At 36.4% G+C, this 15429-nt stretch overlaps 1 protein-coding gene across 1 annotated transcript in view; it reads right to left on the reverse strand.

Moving 5' to 3' along the window:
- NDUFS4 (NADH:ubiquinone oxidoreductase subunit S4) overlaps nucleotides 1-15429 on the reverse strand; it is a 49112-nt gene that overhangs the window by 19829 nt on the left and 13854 nt on the right. Inside the window, exon 2 of the mRNA XM_030005151.2 lies at nucleotides 8512-8590. Coding sequence (XP_029861011.1) covers nucleotides 8512-8590 — 79 coding nt within the window. The remainder of the gene's footprint in view (nucleotides 1-8511; nucleotides 8591-15429) is intronic.

Genomic DNA, 15429 nt, shown 5'->3' on the forward strand with positions numbered 1-15429 from the left:
GCTGTTCTAGAAGAGGTTCAGATAATGGTATTGTTTTATAAGAACATGAAAATACTATCTAGTCTTTAAAAAGCAAATCTACTCAACAAAACAGCTCCAAAAATGAAGTTACTTCTTACTCCTGTTGATTACTGGACTATATCAATGGCTTACTTTTATTCTTTCTAGCAGATTAGAAACATTGCTTTCATATTTAGACTTACAAAACCAAACAAGTATTTGCAATAACCCTTTGGAAGCCAGACAAACTAAACATGGCACAATGACACTCTTTTTATTTGTTCTGAGCAGCCATCATAGCAAGCTCTTCAAAACCAGTGTTCTTTGATAGAAAAAGAAATACTACGTAATGAAACAAACAAACAAAATCACCTGCATACCCTTCAGAGACACATGTTCTTTGACCCAGACTAAAGCCTTGAAATTTTTCTACATGAATGCTACACGAAGGAAGCCCAGACAAAACAGACACTTGAAATGTTAGAAGGTTGTGTAACCTCAATCTCAGACACTCCTCCTTCCAATACCCAGCAGAGATAGCACTACCATGCACCAAAAGAAAAGGCTCTCAGACAAAGAAATCCAAATCCTTTACCCTACCCTAAAACCAAAATAAACCTACATAGGGATGAGAGTGTGATTTCTCTCACTGATACAACTACGTATCACTTTATACCACGTTCTGGGCTACTTGCAAAATGTGTAGTTTTCTAAACTGAAAAACAAAATTATCTCAAGCTGAAATTTAGTAATACAGCAATATTTATTGCTCTTAAAAGACACCTAAAAGTGATGGCAATTTCTTTACTGGGACTGTCAGACTTATAGAAAGCTTCTTTACCACAGGGAGTAACTTGTTGCCTGCAGACATTCTTACAGAAAGCTCTTTTTTGGTATCCAGCCAACCGGGTTTTCTAAACCACTGCAAGCTTCATCAACCTACAATTGCTTACAAAAACAAGTCGTAGCAAGCAGTATAGGCTGAATTGAGCTAGAATATTCCAATTGAAGAGGGATTTAATTATCAAACAGCAAAATATAGTGAATTTGCAGTACTGAAAACGTGTACATAGCTAGATAATCTGGTAACTACACACACAACTACACCGGAGCATGTACTGTATTTAACACCAAATGCAACTACCAGCCAAAACTATAGAGAAGGAACTGCCAAATTATTTAAATAAAAAACAAAAAAATCACTGTTTAGCAATAAATATATACTCTGGCAGAAGAGCATGGTGTACATGAAGTGAGAAGGATTATCACTATCCCCAAAACCATTAAAACCTTTAAAATATTGAATTTCACATTAGCTGCTTGACAAAGTTATCCAAGACAGTTTTTTCCTTCCCAGAGCAGAACTTCTTAGTCTTCACTGAGGGGAGGGGGGGGGAGGGGGGGGAGGGGGAAGAAAAGAAATAGAAAAAGAACTTTTTAAAAGATTATGTTGTGCAGCAAAAATGCAGATTCACAAATAAACTATCAGTGACCACAAGAAGTAAAGGTCTAAGTTTTTAACTCTAACATCCACTCTTAAATTAGGCACTTTTATTAAAGTAGATGTATATATATTTTTACTTGCAAACAGTTTTCTCTTTTGAATATTTAACTTCTATTGAAAGAACACATTTAGTTTTGAAATAATTCTAGAATGTGGTTTCATACCTTAAATACCTTCTATGCTGGAAACTAGTATCATTCAAGTGTCAAGCATCACAACTGCAGATGACTGAATGCAAACCAAACACTAAGTACTGCATATGAAGTGTAACGAGAGGACAAGACATAGGGTATTAAATATTTTATAAACCACCAGCAAACAACTTTTCTTTTATCTTGAATCCCAAGTACAACACAGTTCAAATAAGCTGGTCACCTGCTTACTTGACACAACTGTGATGGAAGACAAGTACTTCTTCAAACCACAGGCTTCATATACAAGGCCATTTTGGCCAAAGCAAGAAACTATTTCTCAAAATATACCTGCAAAGTGAAGCGTGGAAAACCCACTTCTATTAACCTCATTTTACATAACAAGTTTAGTCATTCTTACTCATTTTTCATTATTCTGAAGCAAAATGCAAGCTGCTGATCTAATTGAGAGGAGAAAATAAATAGAAGGAATACAACCTACAAGTGAGAAATTTGGGGCTAGAGGGAGGGAATGGGTAACTCCATCTGAACCCCCCTCCCAGATCTCCATCCTGGTGTCTTGTACCCTTTGAATATGACAACTACCTATCACAGAGTCATACATATAAGGCACACAAAAATTTGTAAGTTACATTCCTCATCTAAAGAGGAATGTTGTCCTGAACTGAATACTTTATGGTAACCAGTTGAATAAATACTGCAGCTAGAGTGGATTAAACGAAGAAAAGATTATTCCAAATTCTTTTATCCCATTAAATTACTTTAGGAACAGCTTGAACTCACCCTCAAGGAATAACCTGCAAGGGGTTAACAGCATTTTGAAAAACCAAAACATAGAACATCCACTATATCCTTATTATCTAACACAGTGGTAATGCTTGGAGAATTCTTGGCTGAATAGTAGTTTCAAGAAAATGAAATCTAGTAAGCCTGTCTTTAATAAATGCGTACTTTGCCAAGTGTTTCTCTTCACCAAGTTGCAAAAACAGCTCCTATACAGTCTTCAAATGCAATGTTACACTGTCTTGCACGTAATTTTATGACATATTACTCTGAAAACCAAAGCAGTAAAGTATATTATATACTCTCGGTTCTTGGGAAAGGCTGCTAGCAATGATCACACTTTAAAAAGCATGTTAAAGCTTGATTTGCTATGTCCTTTGTTTCACAGCACTGCAGACTATCAGATTGAGATTTGAAGTAGTTTTACCATTCCAGGCTATTTTTCACTTGTTTGTATATTTTATTTTAAGCTGCAATATTATCACTGTTTATTATAGTAAAGTCTATGCTTCTCTAATCAAAGATTATACAATTTCACTAATTTCTAAGCCTAGCCAAAGTTGGGATTTGGATGGTGAACAAACTATGACTCAATCCTGAAAACACTGTGTGATGTTTGCTAATAATGCAGTCTTCTAGAAAAAATGGACTGGAGTGTTTCCGCAACTTTATTGCTGAAGAGATTCATGTTCTGAGAATCCTATTAATACTGTGCTACTCCTGGATTATGCAGTAGTAAACACTTAGAACAGACACAACTGCTACCTCTGGACAGCCAAGAGGAAGCTGCTGAGATTCTTGATACCGATTCCACAATAGTTATTAGAATCATTTAGGTTGGAAAAGACCCTTAAGATCAAGTCTAACCCTAAAGCTAACACTGCCAAGTCCACCAATAAACCATGTCGCTAAGCGCCACACCTACGTGTCTTTTAAATACCTCCAGGGATGGTGACTCCACCACTTCCCTGGGCAGCCTGTTCCAATGCTTGATAACCCTTTCAGTGAAGAAATTCCTCCTAATATCCAACGCATTTCCTCTTGTCCTATCACTTGTTACTTGGGAAAATGTCTTTCCTGTAGTGAGGGGCCCAAAACTGAACACAGTACTCGAGGTGCGGCCTCACCAGTGCCGAGTACAGGGGAACAATCACCTCCCTGCTCCTGCTGGCCACACTATTTCTGATACAGGCCAGGATGCCGTTGGCCTTCTTGGCCACCTGGGCACACTGCTGGCTCATATTCAGCCGGCTGTCGACCAGCACCCCCAGGTCTTTCTCTGCCGGGCAGCTTTCCAGCCACTCTTCCCCAAGCCTGTAGCGCTGCATGGGGTTGCGGTGACCCAAGTGCAGGATCCGGCACTGCCTTGTTGAACTTCATACAGTTGGCCTCAGCCCATCGATCCAGCCTGTCCACATCCCTCTGTAGAGCCTTCCCACCCTCGAGCAGATCAACCCTCCCTCCCAACCTGGTGTCATCTGCAAACTTACTGAGGGTGGACTCGATCCCCTCATCCAGATCATTGATACAGATATTAAACAGAACTGGCCCGATACTGAGCCCAGGGGAACACCACTTGTGACCTGTCGCCAACTGGATTTAACTCCATTCACCACCACTCTTTGGGCCCAGCCATCCAGCCAGTTTTTCACCCAGCAAAGAGCACACCCATCCAAGCCATGAGCAGCCAGGTTCTCCAGGAAAATGCCGTGGGAAACAGTGTTAAAGGCTTTACTAAAGTCCAGGTAAACAACATCCACAGCCTTTCCCTCATCCATTAAGTCCCCTTACTAATCTGCTTTGGCCTAGGCTGCTGCTGTATACAGCATTTACTGCTCCTCTTGAACATCATCTGAAAAGCATGAACTACTCATCCTCAAAAAGGGGTTCAGATTTTCTGCTCCCAATTTGGCATATGCAAGTTATCTTTACTGAGTTATGTATAGAGTTTGTCTACAATCAGAAGGAAACTGGCCCTCTGTTGAGGTTCAGTACTGAGACTTCTGAACCATTACTGAAAAAAGGTTAATTAACAGTATAGACAAACCAAAACAATTTCAGGACAAGTGCTGAAATGTCAATAGCATCACTGTAGTTAGCCTGTCATGCTTGTAATAAAGTCTGTCCCTACATGTTCTCACAATGCTGCAAAAACTACTTTAGTACCATTTCAATTGCACTTGATAGCACTGCTCTTGAATGCTTAACTGTGTAGCAACTCATGCTATTTTATCTTGGCCTGATACAGAATAAAAACATCTGTGACATGGCTGCAACTAATAGCTGATCCTTAACCACAGTTCCACAATGTTACTAGGGTCTCCCCAGTGACCAAACCCTACAACTGTTCTTGCAATAATTTTTGCTTTGAGCTACAGCATATACATTAGCAGTGGAACATTCTGCTTTAGAGATGCAAAGGATATTTTCTGGCAATTGTTCTAATGTTGAAACGTTCTTGCAATATTGGTATCGTTTAATTTTTCATATTAGAAAAAAGTGAGACTCTTAAATGCTCAGCAAGAACAGGACAGAAGACCTTTTATTGGCATATATTTGGGGGTACCTTCTAACTGCAGACAGCAACTTTCACAAAAGTGTCTAGCCTGTAGAACTCCAGGCTAGACACCCCCAATGCAGCACTACCAGCACTGACTGGGAAGCCTGCTTAAAGCACACATGCTGACCTGGACAACTTTTAGCTACAACAAACAGTACTGATGCACCATACTTAACGACTGAAACAAATCACAGTAATTTAAAACAGTTCAAACCCCCATTTTAAGCAAAACCACTGAAGCTTTTTATAATGATGATGGAAGCTATGTTATTCCATACACACAAACAGTTAAATCATTTGAAACATGACCTGAGGGAGATTTGCTGCCGACAGCCTTTGTCCTCTATAGCCCAAATTTCCTAATGCAAGTGGGGTCTTGAGAGACTACTTTTCACACAGCTATTTGTCCAGACTCTTGGAATATGACCTAATTGGTGGCCAGAGATTCGAAATGTGATGCAAGAACTATATTTCTGTTCAGCTTTGTTCATTTTGTATGTTATTTTCTTTGGATTTAACTGTTCATTAGAAGTTATTTTATTCAATATTCACTGAAAACAGCTAGTAACTGAGATATCATTTCTTGGATGTGTTCTATACAGGCTGAGCATTTAACTTCTTTTACATTGGAGAGTCCCACTTTTTTCTAATATGAAAAATGAATGTGGTCTAAACTACTGTATTTTCTACTATTTCGTTAGGACTCATTTTTCTGTTGTATTCAACACATGCTGGGCTGCACTAAGAAGGTGACTGACTACTGCATAATAATTCAAAGTCAGGACGCTCTTTCCCCTTCTATTTCACTTGTGTTTTCCAAGACAAGGAATATTTTAATACTTACAGAACCAAATGGGACTCTAGATAATTCAAAGGAATCCCTGTTGATCAAGTTCTAGCATATGCATGTACACATAGGAATACAAGGTCTACAAAAGCACTGGGAATAGATGAATTCAACTACAATATGCAGTTAAAAGTTTTCAATAACCACAGAGTTACTCTACTAACCTTGTAAACATCAACTCACGGAAGAGTTCAGTTTCAAAATAAGTTACAAGAGGAGTAGGGCAAACAAGGATAACCATATCCCATTTTTTGCCTGTTCTTGCTTCTTCTTTCTGAGAAGCATCTAAAAAACACCCATAAGGTGATGCCAGGCTTTAAAAAAAAAAAAAAAAAAAAAGTATGACAAAGCCAACAAATCCATCAAAATATGATATAATGATTTCTAACAATAAGATGCATATGTCTGGCAGTAACACAAAAGGAGGGGGGGTCTTTTTTAATTAAAAATTAAGCATCAACTTCTGGAACATAGTTTAATTACAACTTGCAGGGAAATAATTTATTATGCTTAGTCACATTATTTAAAAACCAGAAAATTAATATAATGTGTTAAATTAGTTTTAATGGGTTGTAATTAATCCTACTTAAAATTAGGAAATCTATTGCAACAACCTAAGATAAATTAATACAGCACTCTACTTTTCCATGAGGTTTAACAGGTGTCTAGAGAACTCCTCCTAATCCTTAAAGAGTTGAAAACCACATCAAACCTCTTTGTGAAAATTTTCCTTGCTAATGGGATATAAATTTTTGCCCATTAACAGAACATCAATTATTGGACATTTTATGGCATTACGGAAACTCCTCCAAAAACTTAACTAAATATACAAATGAAAATTTTAAAATATTATTCTAATTTTCTATCATTTTGTTTCAGGTCCTACAATAATCTGGAAAAAACAGAGATTTGTGCATCTAGAATGTACGCCTACATGCACAATGTTGCAGGAAAATACTATTGAGTCTGCCATTTAACCTAATACTTAAAGAACTGAGGATAAAATAATCATTTACATACATTATATGTATCAAAATTAAACAAAATTATTCAATGGTTGCTACTATGAGATCTGAAAAAAAAAAAAACAACCCAGCAGCTATGATATGAGGGTCTTCAACTTGATGAGAACATATGATGACACTAGAAACAACCACTTCACTTACAATTCATTTACACTGACACTAAGAGAACAGAATAGTTACATTTCAAAATAGTATCACTTTAACTCAACTGGAAGTATAAACTCATAGCTAGACAGGGTAATGTACAACCCTTACTTAGGATAATGTACATTTAAATACAAAATGGAAGATAGAAGAGTATTTATTTTGTGGGTCTGTCTTTACACTGTACTGTCTTCCAGATCTATCCATCACCCAAAGTCACAATAGGGAAATGTGATAGATACTGTATAATTCAGGCATTATAAAAACTCTATTTTTAACATTAAAAAAAAATATATATATATAAAGAACAGTGCTACAACAATCAAACACAATTCATAATTCATTTAGGGAAATGTAGGTCTATTGACTTAGTGAATCTTATTTACATAGTGACTCATGAACTCTTGTACATTAAATGAAATTTCCTGAATTCCAAGTTATGCAACTAGATTAACAAGATAATCAAGTTCACTAGAATACAGTATTCATTTCTTCCTTAATTTTTAAACCGAAAATTATACTATTACTTTTTAAATTCAGAAAAAAGTTTACAAAAGAACTGAATTTTTTTACCCATAATTATTATTGCTAAATCTATATTACAAAGCATGAGAAAAAAAAGCCCTAAAGAGTTGTTAAATTAGGTGCATTTTTTTTCCAACAGCCTGTTAAACTTCAGCTGTCTCAACTTGTAGTTATCATTACAAATGTTCAATTTATAAATACAAATTCCAAATATTTCTTAAGTAGTTAATATAGCTTCAGGGATACAAGAAAGTACATACAATATGATGGCAATTTTTTTTCCTGAAGATTCAAAAGCGACATGAAAACCAATGAAAAGCATGCTTCCGCTGTGACGCATTCCCCCCAGAAGTCTTACAAAAATTATACTATTGAATAATGTAAACATAAGTGTCAGGTTGCATCTAGAGTAACAGACCACACATTATGGAAGAACTTACAAGAAAAGATTGCCAAATTTCTGATCTGCTACTGATTAGCAGAAGAATGTTATGCATTTGTTCCTAGTTGTAATCTAACCTTCATGCATATTCAAAAGCTAGAGTATATATGCACAGTAACAATAATCTTGCATCATGCTTCTTTACACAGTTTCTTTAGTAATATGGGTCCTAATGAAGATAATTTCAGGAAACTGGCAAATTCCGTATAATTTCACTATACAGAAAATATACCCAAATTTCAAAAAGAACAAACTTGTTATAAATTACAGCTCATACTGGTCCTTGGCCATAATATAATAAACAAGGTACTCATAACTTTATATTGCTTAACACTTGGAATGCCACATTTCCTTCACATACCTATGTTTTACTAATGTTCCCCTTTTAAAAATGTATGAAGGATTGTTGCTTTGTAGTTCACATTTAAACGCCTTTCCTAGAAGAACGCAGAATACCATACTGAATGCCTATTGTGCAGAAATAACCCTGAAGGCTGTATCATAGCAGTATGCAGTAGAAAACCCTTACCAATTTTTCATCAACTGTGATGAGTTGCGTGTCTCGAGTTTGGTCCTGTGCCAGCCGCCATGTGGAAGTGCTCAGTGACCTGCGGTGCAAGACTTGAAGTTAAAAAATGATTCATGCAATGAGAAAATAGAGGCAGACAAATCTTACATAAACAAGTTACTTTAACAATATCCGTCTTGTAAAAAAAATTGAAGAGGGAGAGATGAGGGCACAAAAATCCTTTTTCTCCCCAATTAGTTCTGTCTGCTGAGTTTTTGGCAGACTCCCACTTAGCAGTTCACAACAGGCTGCACTTTATGTCAGCCTACAGGCTCTCTGTCACAGAGAGACTGCCAGTGGCAAGGACTGTACTGCTCTATATGAATGTACAGTAGCTGATTTGTCACGAACAGACAGAAAAATACAAGGCTGCTGCAAGCATTCTGGAACTCTGATCCTTAAAAGGATAGCATCAGATGAAAAAAAATCCTAAATCTATTTGTAATGGTAAAGCTCCAGTTCTACACTTTAACAACTGAATATTAACAAATAAAAAAAAAACAAAACCCAAAACAAGACAACAAAACCTAAGCTGATAATTCAAACAAAATATTCTGGGTTTGAGTGGGCAAAGCTCACAACTGTTCTGCTTCATTTCTGTATCAGTATGGGTCACCTTATTTGTTTCCAAGAAATATGATTAATCTTCTTGCATAATTACTAAACCTGTAAGGTACAGACGAAAACACAGAACCCAATTCTACATCACTGAATTAAGAAGTAAAATTTGCCCTTAATTTGCATTATGTCACTAATATCAGGATTGGGCCCTTTGAGTACAAATCATCTTTTGGCAAAATAATGCAACAGCAAGTGAAACAAGCCAAAAAGCCCAATTCTCTGAGCTAATGGTGTGCTTCACATTTAATTAAGGTCATTTTAAACAAATGAGGCACAAAAATACAAGAATATAGACAACTGAACAGTAAGAGGGACTAAGCCACTTCCATTTCAACTGTTCTTCAGATTACCTGATTTCAGAAGCCAGACATGCTTGCAGATGCAAATAAACTTTGAGATTTTGCCTATGGGATACTTATAATCATACTTCTGGTAATTTAACGCTATTGGTAACGTCTACCTAATTTTTGAGGAGACCATCCATAGGTGCCTTTAAAAATACCATAGCTTTTAAAGCCAAATTCCAAGACTTTCAGAAAATCTGCAGTACTATCCAAACTAACCCTTCCCCACACAAACTATAAATGTTAAATAAATAATTAGTAACACGAAAAGTGTTTTAGGAACAGATAACTTGCACACAATCATTCAAAACCTGTAGAATTAAAAGAGCTTATCTTCTACCGCATTCTACTAAGCTATGGAAAAATGAAGACCTAACTGGAGAAACAGACCATAACACATGCATCTACCATGTCTTCTAATCTCAAATCCCTCCCTAATTTTTGCCAATTCTGATGAGAACGCTTTTGAAGATATGAACTTGAGCATTTAATTAATCTAGCTGCACTGGATTTAACACATTAAATAAACAAGCACTCAATTTTCAGACAATATTAGCATAGTAAAGTTTTTAGGAGGTAAAACCTACACTAGAAAGGAATTTGAAATTAGTGACTATAAAGCCACAAGAATCTTATAAAACTAAGCAACTGGAACAAAGTTCAGTTCAGTAGTATTTCAAATGCAGATTCCCACAAATCTGTACTTCTAACACAGATTACACTCTACTAAATTACCTTCCATCTGCAAATAACAACTTCAAAAAATCTCTGCATCATGAAAAACAAACTCAAAGCACAAAGTTTATAGAATCACCCAACTTTGTGACATAGACAAACACATCTATTTCTATTTAAAATGACAAAATCTGTCTGGAAGGGTACTTTGAAGAACAAGACGAAGTTTTCAAGTGCAAGGGAGCACAAGAATTTTATGAACATTGAAACGATAACCACACTGTTAGCTCAAAATCTCTGTCCCAGAGAGCTTCTGGCTCAACACAGCTGTCATTTTTTAATCTGTACATGTAAAGCAATACATCATAAAAACCGAATAGACAGATACTGCAGTATGCTGCAAGAAATGGCTCTTAGATGGTCCTTATTAAAAAATACACCAAGAGAGAAGTTATTCTAAAAGCCTTCAGAACAGTAGCATTACACTTGAGTTCCAGTGGTAAGTAGCTGAAGCCACAAACTTTCCAATCTTAAACAAGCCAAAACCATTGTAATATGAAAATTAGTTTCTCCCCCACCCCAGCAATTTTAGTATCAAAGCAGTATTCTGTGGGTATTCTAGAACTTCACATGATACACTGTTCGCTACACTACTTAGTATACGGCCAAAGAAGGGCACTGGATTCTGCAATCAAATTGGTCATTTGTGGATAGAAAATAATCTAAAATATGAATCAAGACATTCTCTGAACTTTGTTTCGTGGAAAGGTCTGATGAATATGTAAAGATTTGAGTGTGTCAGGATTTAAGTAATAAGGCTGATCAGAATCGCACTTTTTCTCGTAATATAAATGCAACTGGGAACAAAACTTAGCACAATTCAGTTTGAATTTGGTTGTCTGTTTGTTTTTTTAATTTGGAAAAGCATTAATCAGCTTTGAAAAGAATAAATGCCATGCCCTTCAGCATTATGTCATTTGACTTTGTTTTTACACAGATGATTGCTCATTTTGGAAATTTCTGTATTTGCGGGAAAAAAAATAAAACAGATTTCATACCATTATAGTTAATAGGGAAGAGCAGGATAAAAATCCCACCAGATTAAAGGCGGGCACTGTCTCTGAGATGCCTCTACACTGCATACAGAGGGAGCTGATTTTTTTGCACAAGATATGTCTGTCAGCTGAGATAAATTGCAAGGCATCATACCTTACAGCTCTCCATGATGTTATAGCTCTTCTTCTACAAAAGCAAACAGACAGTTTACTAACCTCAGTCAACTTCTGCTCCTCTTCATCATTTTTCAAAGCCATTCCTCTTGACTGGGAAAAGCCCAACTGTTACTGGAATTTGCAATCTTGTACATTTCTTAAATGCCCTGCGTTCTGTCCATCCCTGGATTGCAATGAGTTGGAAAGAACGTACTTTCCTTAAGAACTTAGTATTTGAAAAGTGGTTGAAAACTGACATTTGGACTAGACTAGGAATGTGAACCATAAGTCCATGGAGGGGTCTCTGTGTAAAAACACATAAAACACCAGTTTTGCTTTAAAGATGACAGGCTGTTGATACTTCCATTTGTTGCATCTCTCACAGGAAAGTAATCTGGAGCTTAGAAATACCAGCAACTCTGAAATATCATGTGATCTGAAATACTACTATTTAAAAGTTAATAGAAACTGTTACTTGATTCCCAGAGTGCTTGTTTAATTTTCAACAGGTTTCATTGCAAGTTTGTCCCTAATGTCAGGCACTTAACTGAGGAGATAACCAGGAAACATACCTCTTTCACACAATCCTCTCTTTTCAAACTCCCAGAACGACAAGTATCATTTCATCACTCAAGTTTCCCCTTAGAAATTGTATAAATTTTACAACATTTATTTTACCTTCAAAATAAATTAATCTACAGCCTAAATCACTTAAGTGACCACTGAATTTAAACCTTTTATTCTGTCCTCAACAGTAAAGTAATTCTCACAAAATTCCCAATTAATACTTGCTTCTGCCCACATCCACCTTGACTTTAGGTAGCTTTTGTGACTGATAAACTTGCAGAAGTATAAAACATACTTTTTACAGTTCCATTCTCACAAGGTTCTCCTCCTTCTTCTACTACTGACTTCCGGAAAGGTAATCTGCTTTCTTCCTTTCTCTTTGTAAGCAATATGGGTCCCCGTCATCCCGTTCTGCCTTTTTTTGACTGCTTATGCATTTTTTTTTTTCCTGTCAAAACATCTTGGGATGAGGCCTTAAGAGCAGGAAGTTCCATTTCTTACCCTGTTCCAAGATTAATCAAACTCTTGATTTAAAATTACTGTACAGACTACTTTAAATAATAATAAATAGACCAGCAATATAATTCTAAAGTTCAGAAACTATACAGAAAGTTTTACACATAATACCTAGCAACAATAAACCCTGCTATCTTCTAGGCTCATTAATGTCTCATTCAAAACACAGATAAGACAAACTTCCTTCACAGTTACTATCTAATAAACAAAGCATGACAAGACTCCAAGCTGGCCACAGCTCCACTGTGGATCTGCCCAAACATTTTTCTTATAGCAAGCTCCCTTGTGATGAACAAACAAGCTTTTAAATGTAAAAGACTGTGTTTATTATAATAGTTAGCCTTTTAAAACAAAAAACCCTTCAAAATTATGTAGACAAAGTAAAATTAAGGTTTATAAAAAAAGCTTGCTCATGGCCTTTATGATCTTGCAGATACATTAATGTGGGATACTATGGGAAAGTATGTGGCTAATCCAATCTGCAGCTTCTTGGATTACAAACAAGCCTTCACAAGGTTTTCTAGTCCCTAAAAAGTTTTTATTTCATCAAGGAGGCCTGGCCACACGGCTGGTGAAGATGCCACACTTAGTTCACAGGGACTCATAGACAGCAAAATTCTCCTCTTGCTGAAGTCTGTCTTTCTGGGCCTCTTCCTTCATATGCATCTGGCATCACACTCCTCCTCCCCAATCCCTCTCGCAAATTTCTGGTCACTCTCTTAATGGAAGATTCTTCCTTTGTTCTCTACATGTTAGTCTGTCACACAGATACAGAGGTGTCTTTGTGTTTTCAACAAGCATGGAAAACTTGGCATGAACATATAGCAGCTACAGAACTGGCTACAGAGACCACCACTCAAATTGTTATTTGGTTTGCAATTATGAAAGTGTTATTTTCTCCCCAACCGTGCCATTGTGTTGGGCATTTAAATTCCTTGAACTTTACTTACATGATCCCGTATCATCATTTTACACTTATCATTTAATAATTTCTATCATTTATTGTAATTTCATTATACTCATTTCTACAGTTCACTTAAAATGTAACTTTGTGTAATACAATTTTCTCCTTACCATCAATCGGATCCTGGTCCTCCTTCAGCATGAACTCTGCTTTAATATCTGCTATTAAACAATACACTTTTAATGATATTTCTGGGTTTCAGTGTGAGGAATTTAAAAAAGGTTAAGGTCACTTTTCTTCCACAAGGCACAGATCGTTAGAGAGGCACTATAGACCTGGACATTGCATCTCGACTGGGTTATGGTTACAATTAGTTATTTTAGAGTCTTACAGAAAATCTAAATGTCTTTTATACTGTGTAGAGATAGGAGTAGAAATTTGGCAAAGACTACATTACACGGTCGTCTTATTAAATACTTGTAAAAATACTCTTACATTAGTTCAGTAAAACAGAACAAATTAATGATGACTACCAGTGAAAATATGAATTTGGAGAGTTCAAAAATTTCTACAGGCAGTGCATATCCTGGAAGAACAAATGCTATGATCATCTAACCACGTGTCTTCCGTGAGAAGCGTGTGTTCCCCTTTCACCACCATCTGCTGTTCCAGCAAAGTCACAAATGGGTTCCACTTCTCTGCTACACAAATGGAGGGGTCCACTGAGAAGCCATTGGAAGTTCTCCAGTCTTCACTACAATATTTACACCAGCATCAGGTCTCTCGACCACCTTATCCAACTGTGGAATAAGCATACAGCAGAGTTTCTTGTTGCAGGGAATATACATCTCTTATTCCCTTCTTACATTAGAGGCCCCAGCTCTGTTGATGCCATTAACCAGTTCTGTTGAACTGGAAAAACCAAACAGTAAAAAAATGGGCAGTGAAAGTCTTTTGTGATATCAGGATGAAGGACATTAAGGCACATGACTTGAACATTTATCTTGGTAGTTTTGGATAACTGTATTCAATCTTTAAAATTCAACCACTTTGAACTTCTTAAATATCTGCTGAATAACCTATGTCTAACCCCTATATGCTTTTGTTTTTTTAACCACATAAATGGAAAAATAAATTGAACTCTTATAGAAGAGAATGCCTGCCACAAAGCCTCTGGAAATGTCACGAAAAATCCCCCACAAGCCTAGTGGAAGGTGAGAAGCAGCCATATTTACAAGGCATGAATTTGCCTTCCACGAAGAGCAATGCTGTGACCGGCATGTTACACAACACCGAGATGTGAAAACTTGTATTTACCTGATCTAATTCAGTAGCTGAGATTTAATTCATTGCACAAAAAAAAGGCTCCTTAACCTCTTTATGCAACGCATCTGACTGTTTGATCTATTAGCACCCCCTTTTGGTCAACTGTTGGACATATGCTAAAGAAAACCAGATATCACAGCACAGGTAATCAGATCACAACATAGAGACGAAACAAAGTCTTGAAGAGAACCTCATGTACCTCATGAAAAATGAAGGCAGTCATTAAGAAGTAAGCCTAAATGGTGTTTTAAGTATTCTGATACTGAATGACCAGGGCACCAACAGGCGTGAATATACATATATGCAGAAGCCATGAAAAAAAACATTCAACACATTGAGCAGATAACCATTCTTAGAAAACCAACCTTTTTTAATATTACGGCATCTATCAGGAATAATATAAGCTTCACAGTGTACAGCCACTATAAAGACATTAAATTCTGAACAAAAAGAACATGGAAACACTGCCGGCTCAGAATTTTCATTACATCCAACCTAGTCACACATTGCACTTAAGTAGACTAAAACCAAATCAGTATAATGTTCTCTCATATAATATACAGACATTAGTGATTGCCTGTTGTATGATGTCAAATACAGTACAGATCACAGTATTCAGCCCCAATATAATGCATTTTTATAAAGACAGCTTGTAAAGTTGAACTTGTGAGAAATGAACTTAAATAGAGTGGGATAACACTTCACTGGTATTAGA

The sequence above is a fragment of the Aquila chrysaetos genome, chromosome Z (assembly GCF_900496995.4).
Source record: "Aquila chrysaetos chrysaetos chromosome Z, bAquChr1.4, whole genome shotgun sequence".
Lineage (NCBI taxonomy): Eukaryota > Metazoa > Chordata > Aves > Accipitriformes > Accipitridae > Aquila > Aquila chrysaetos.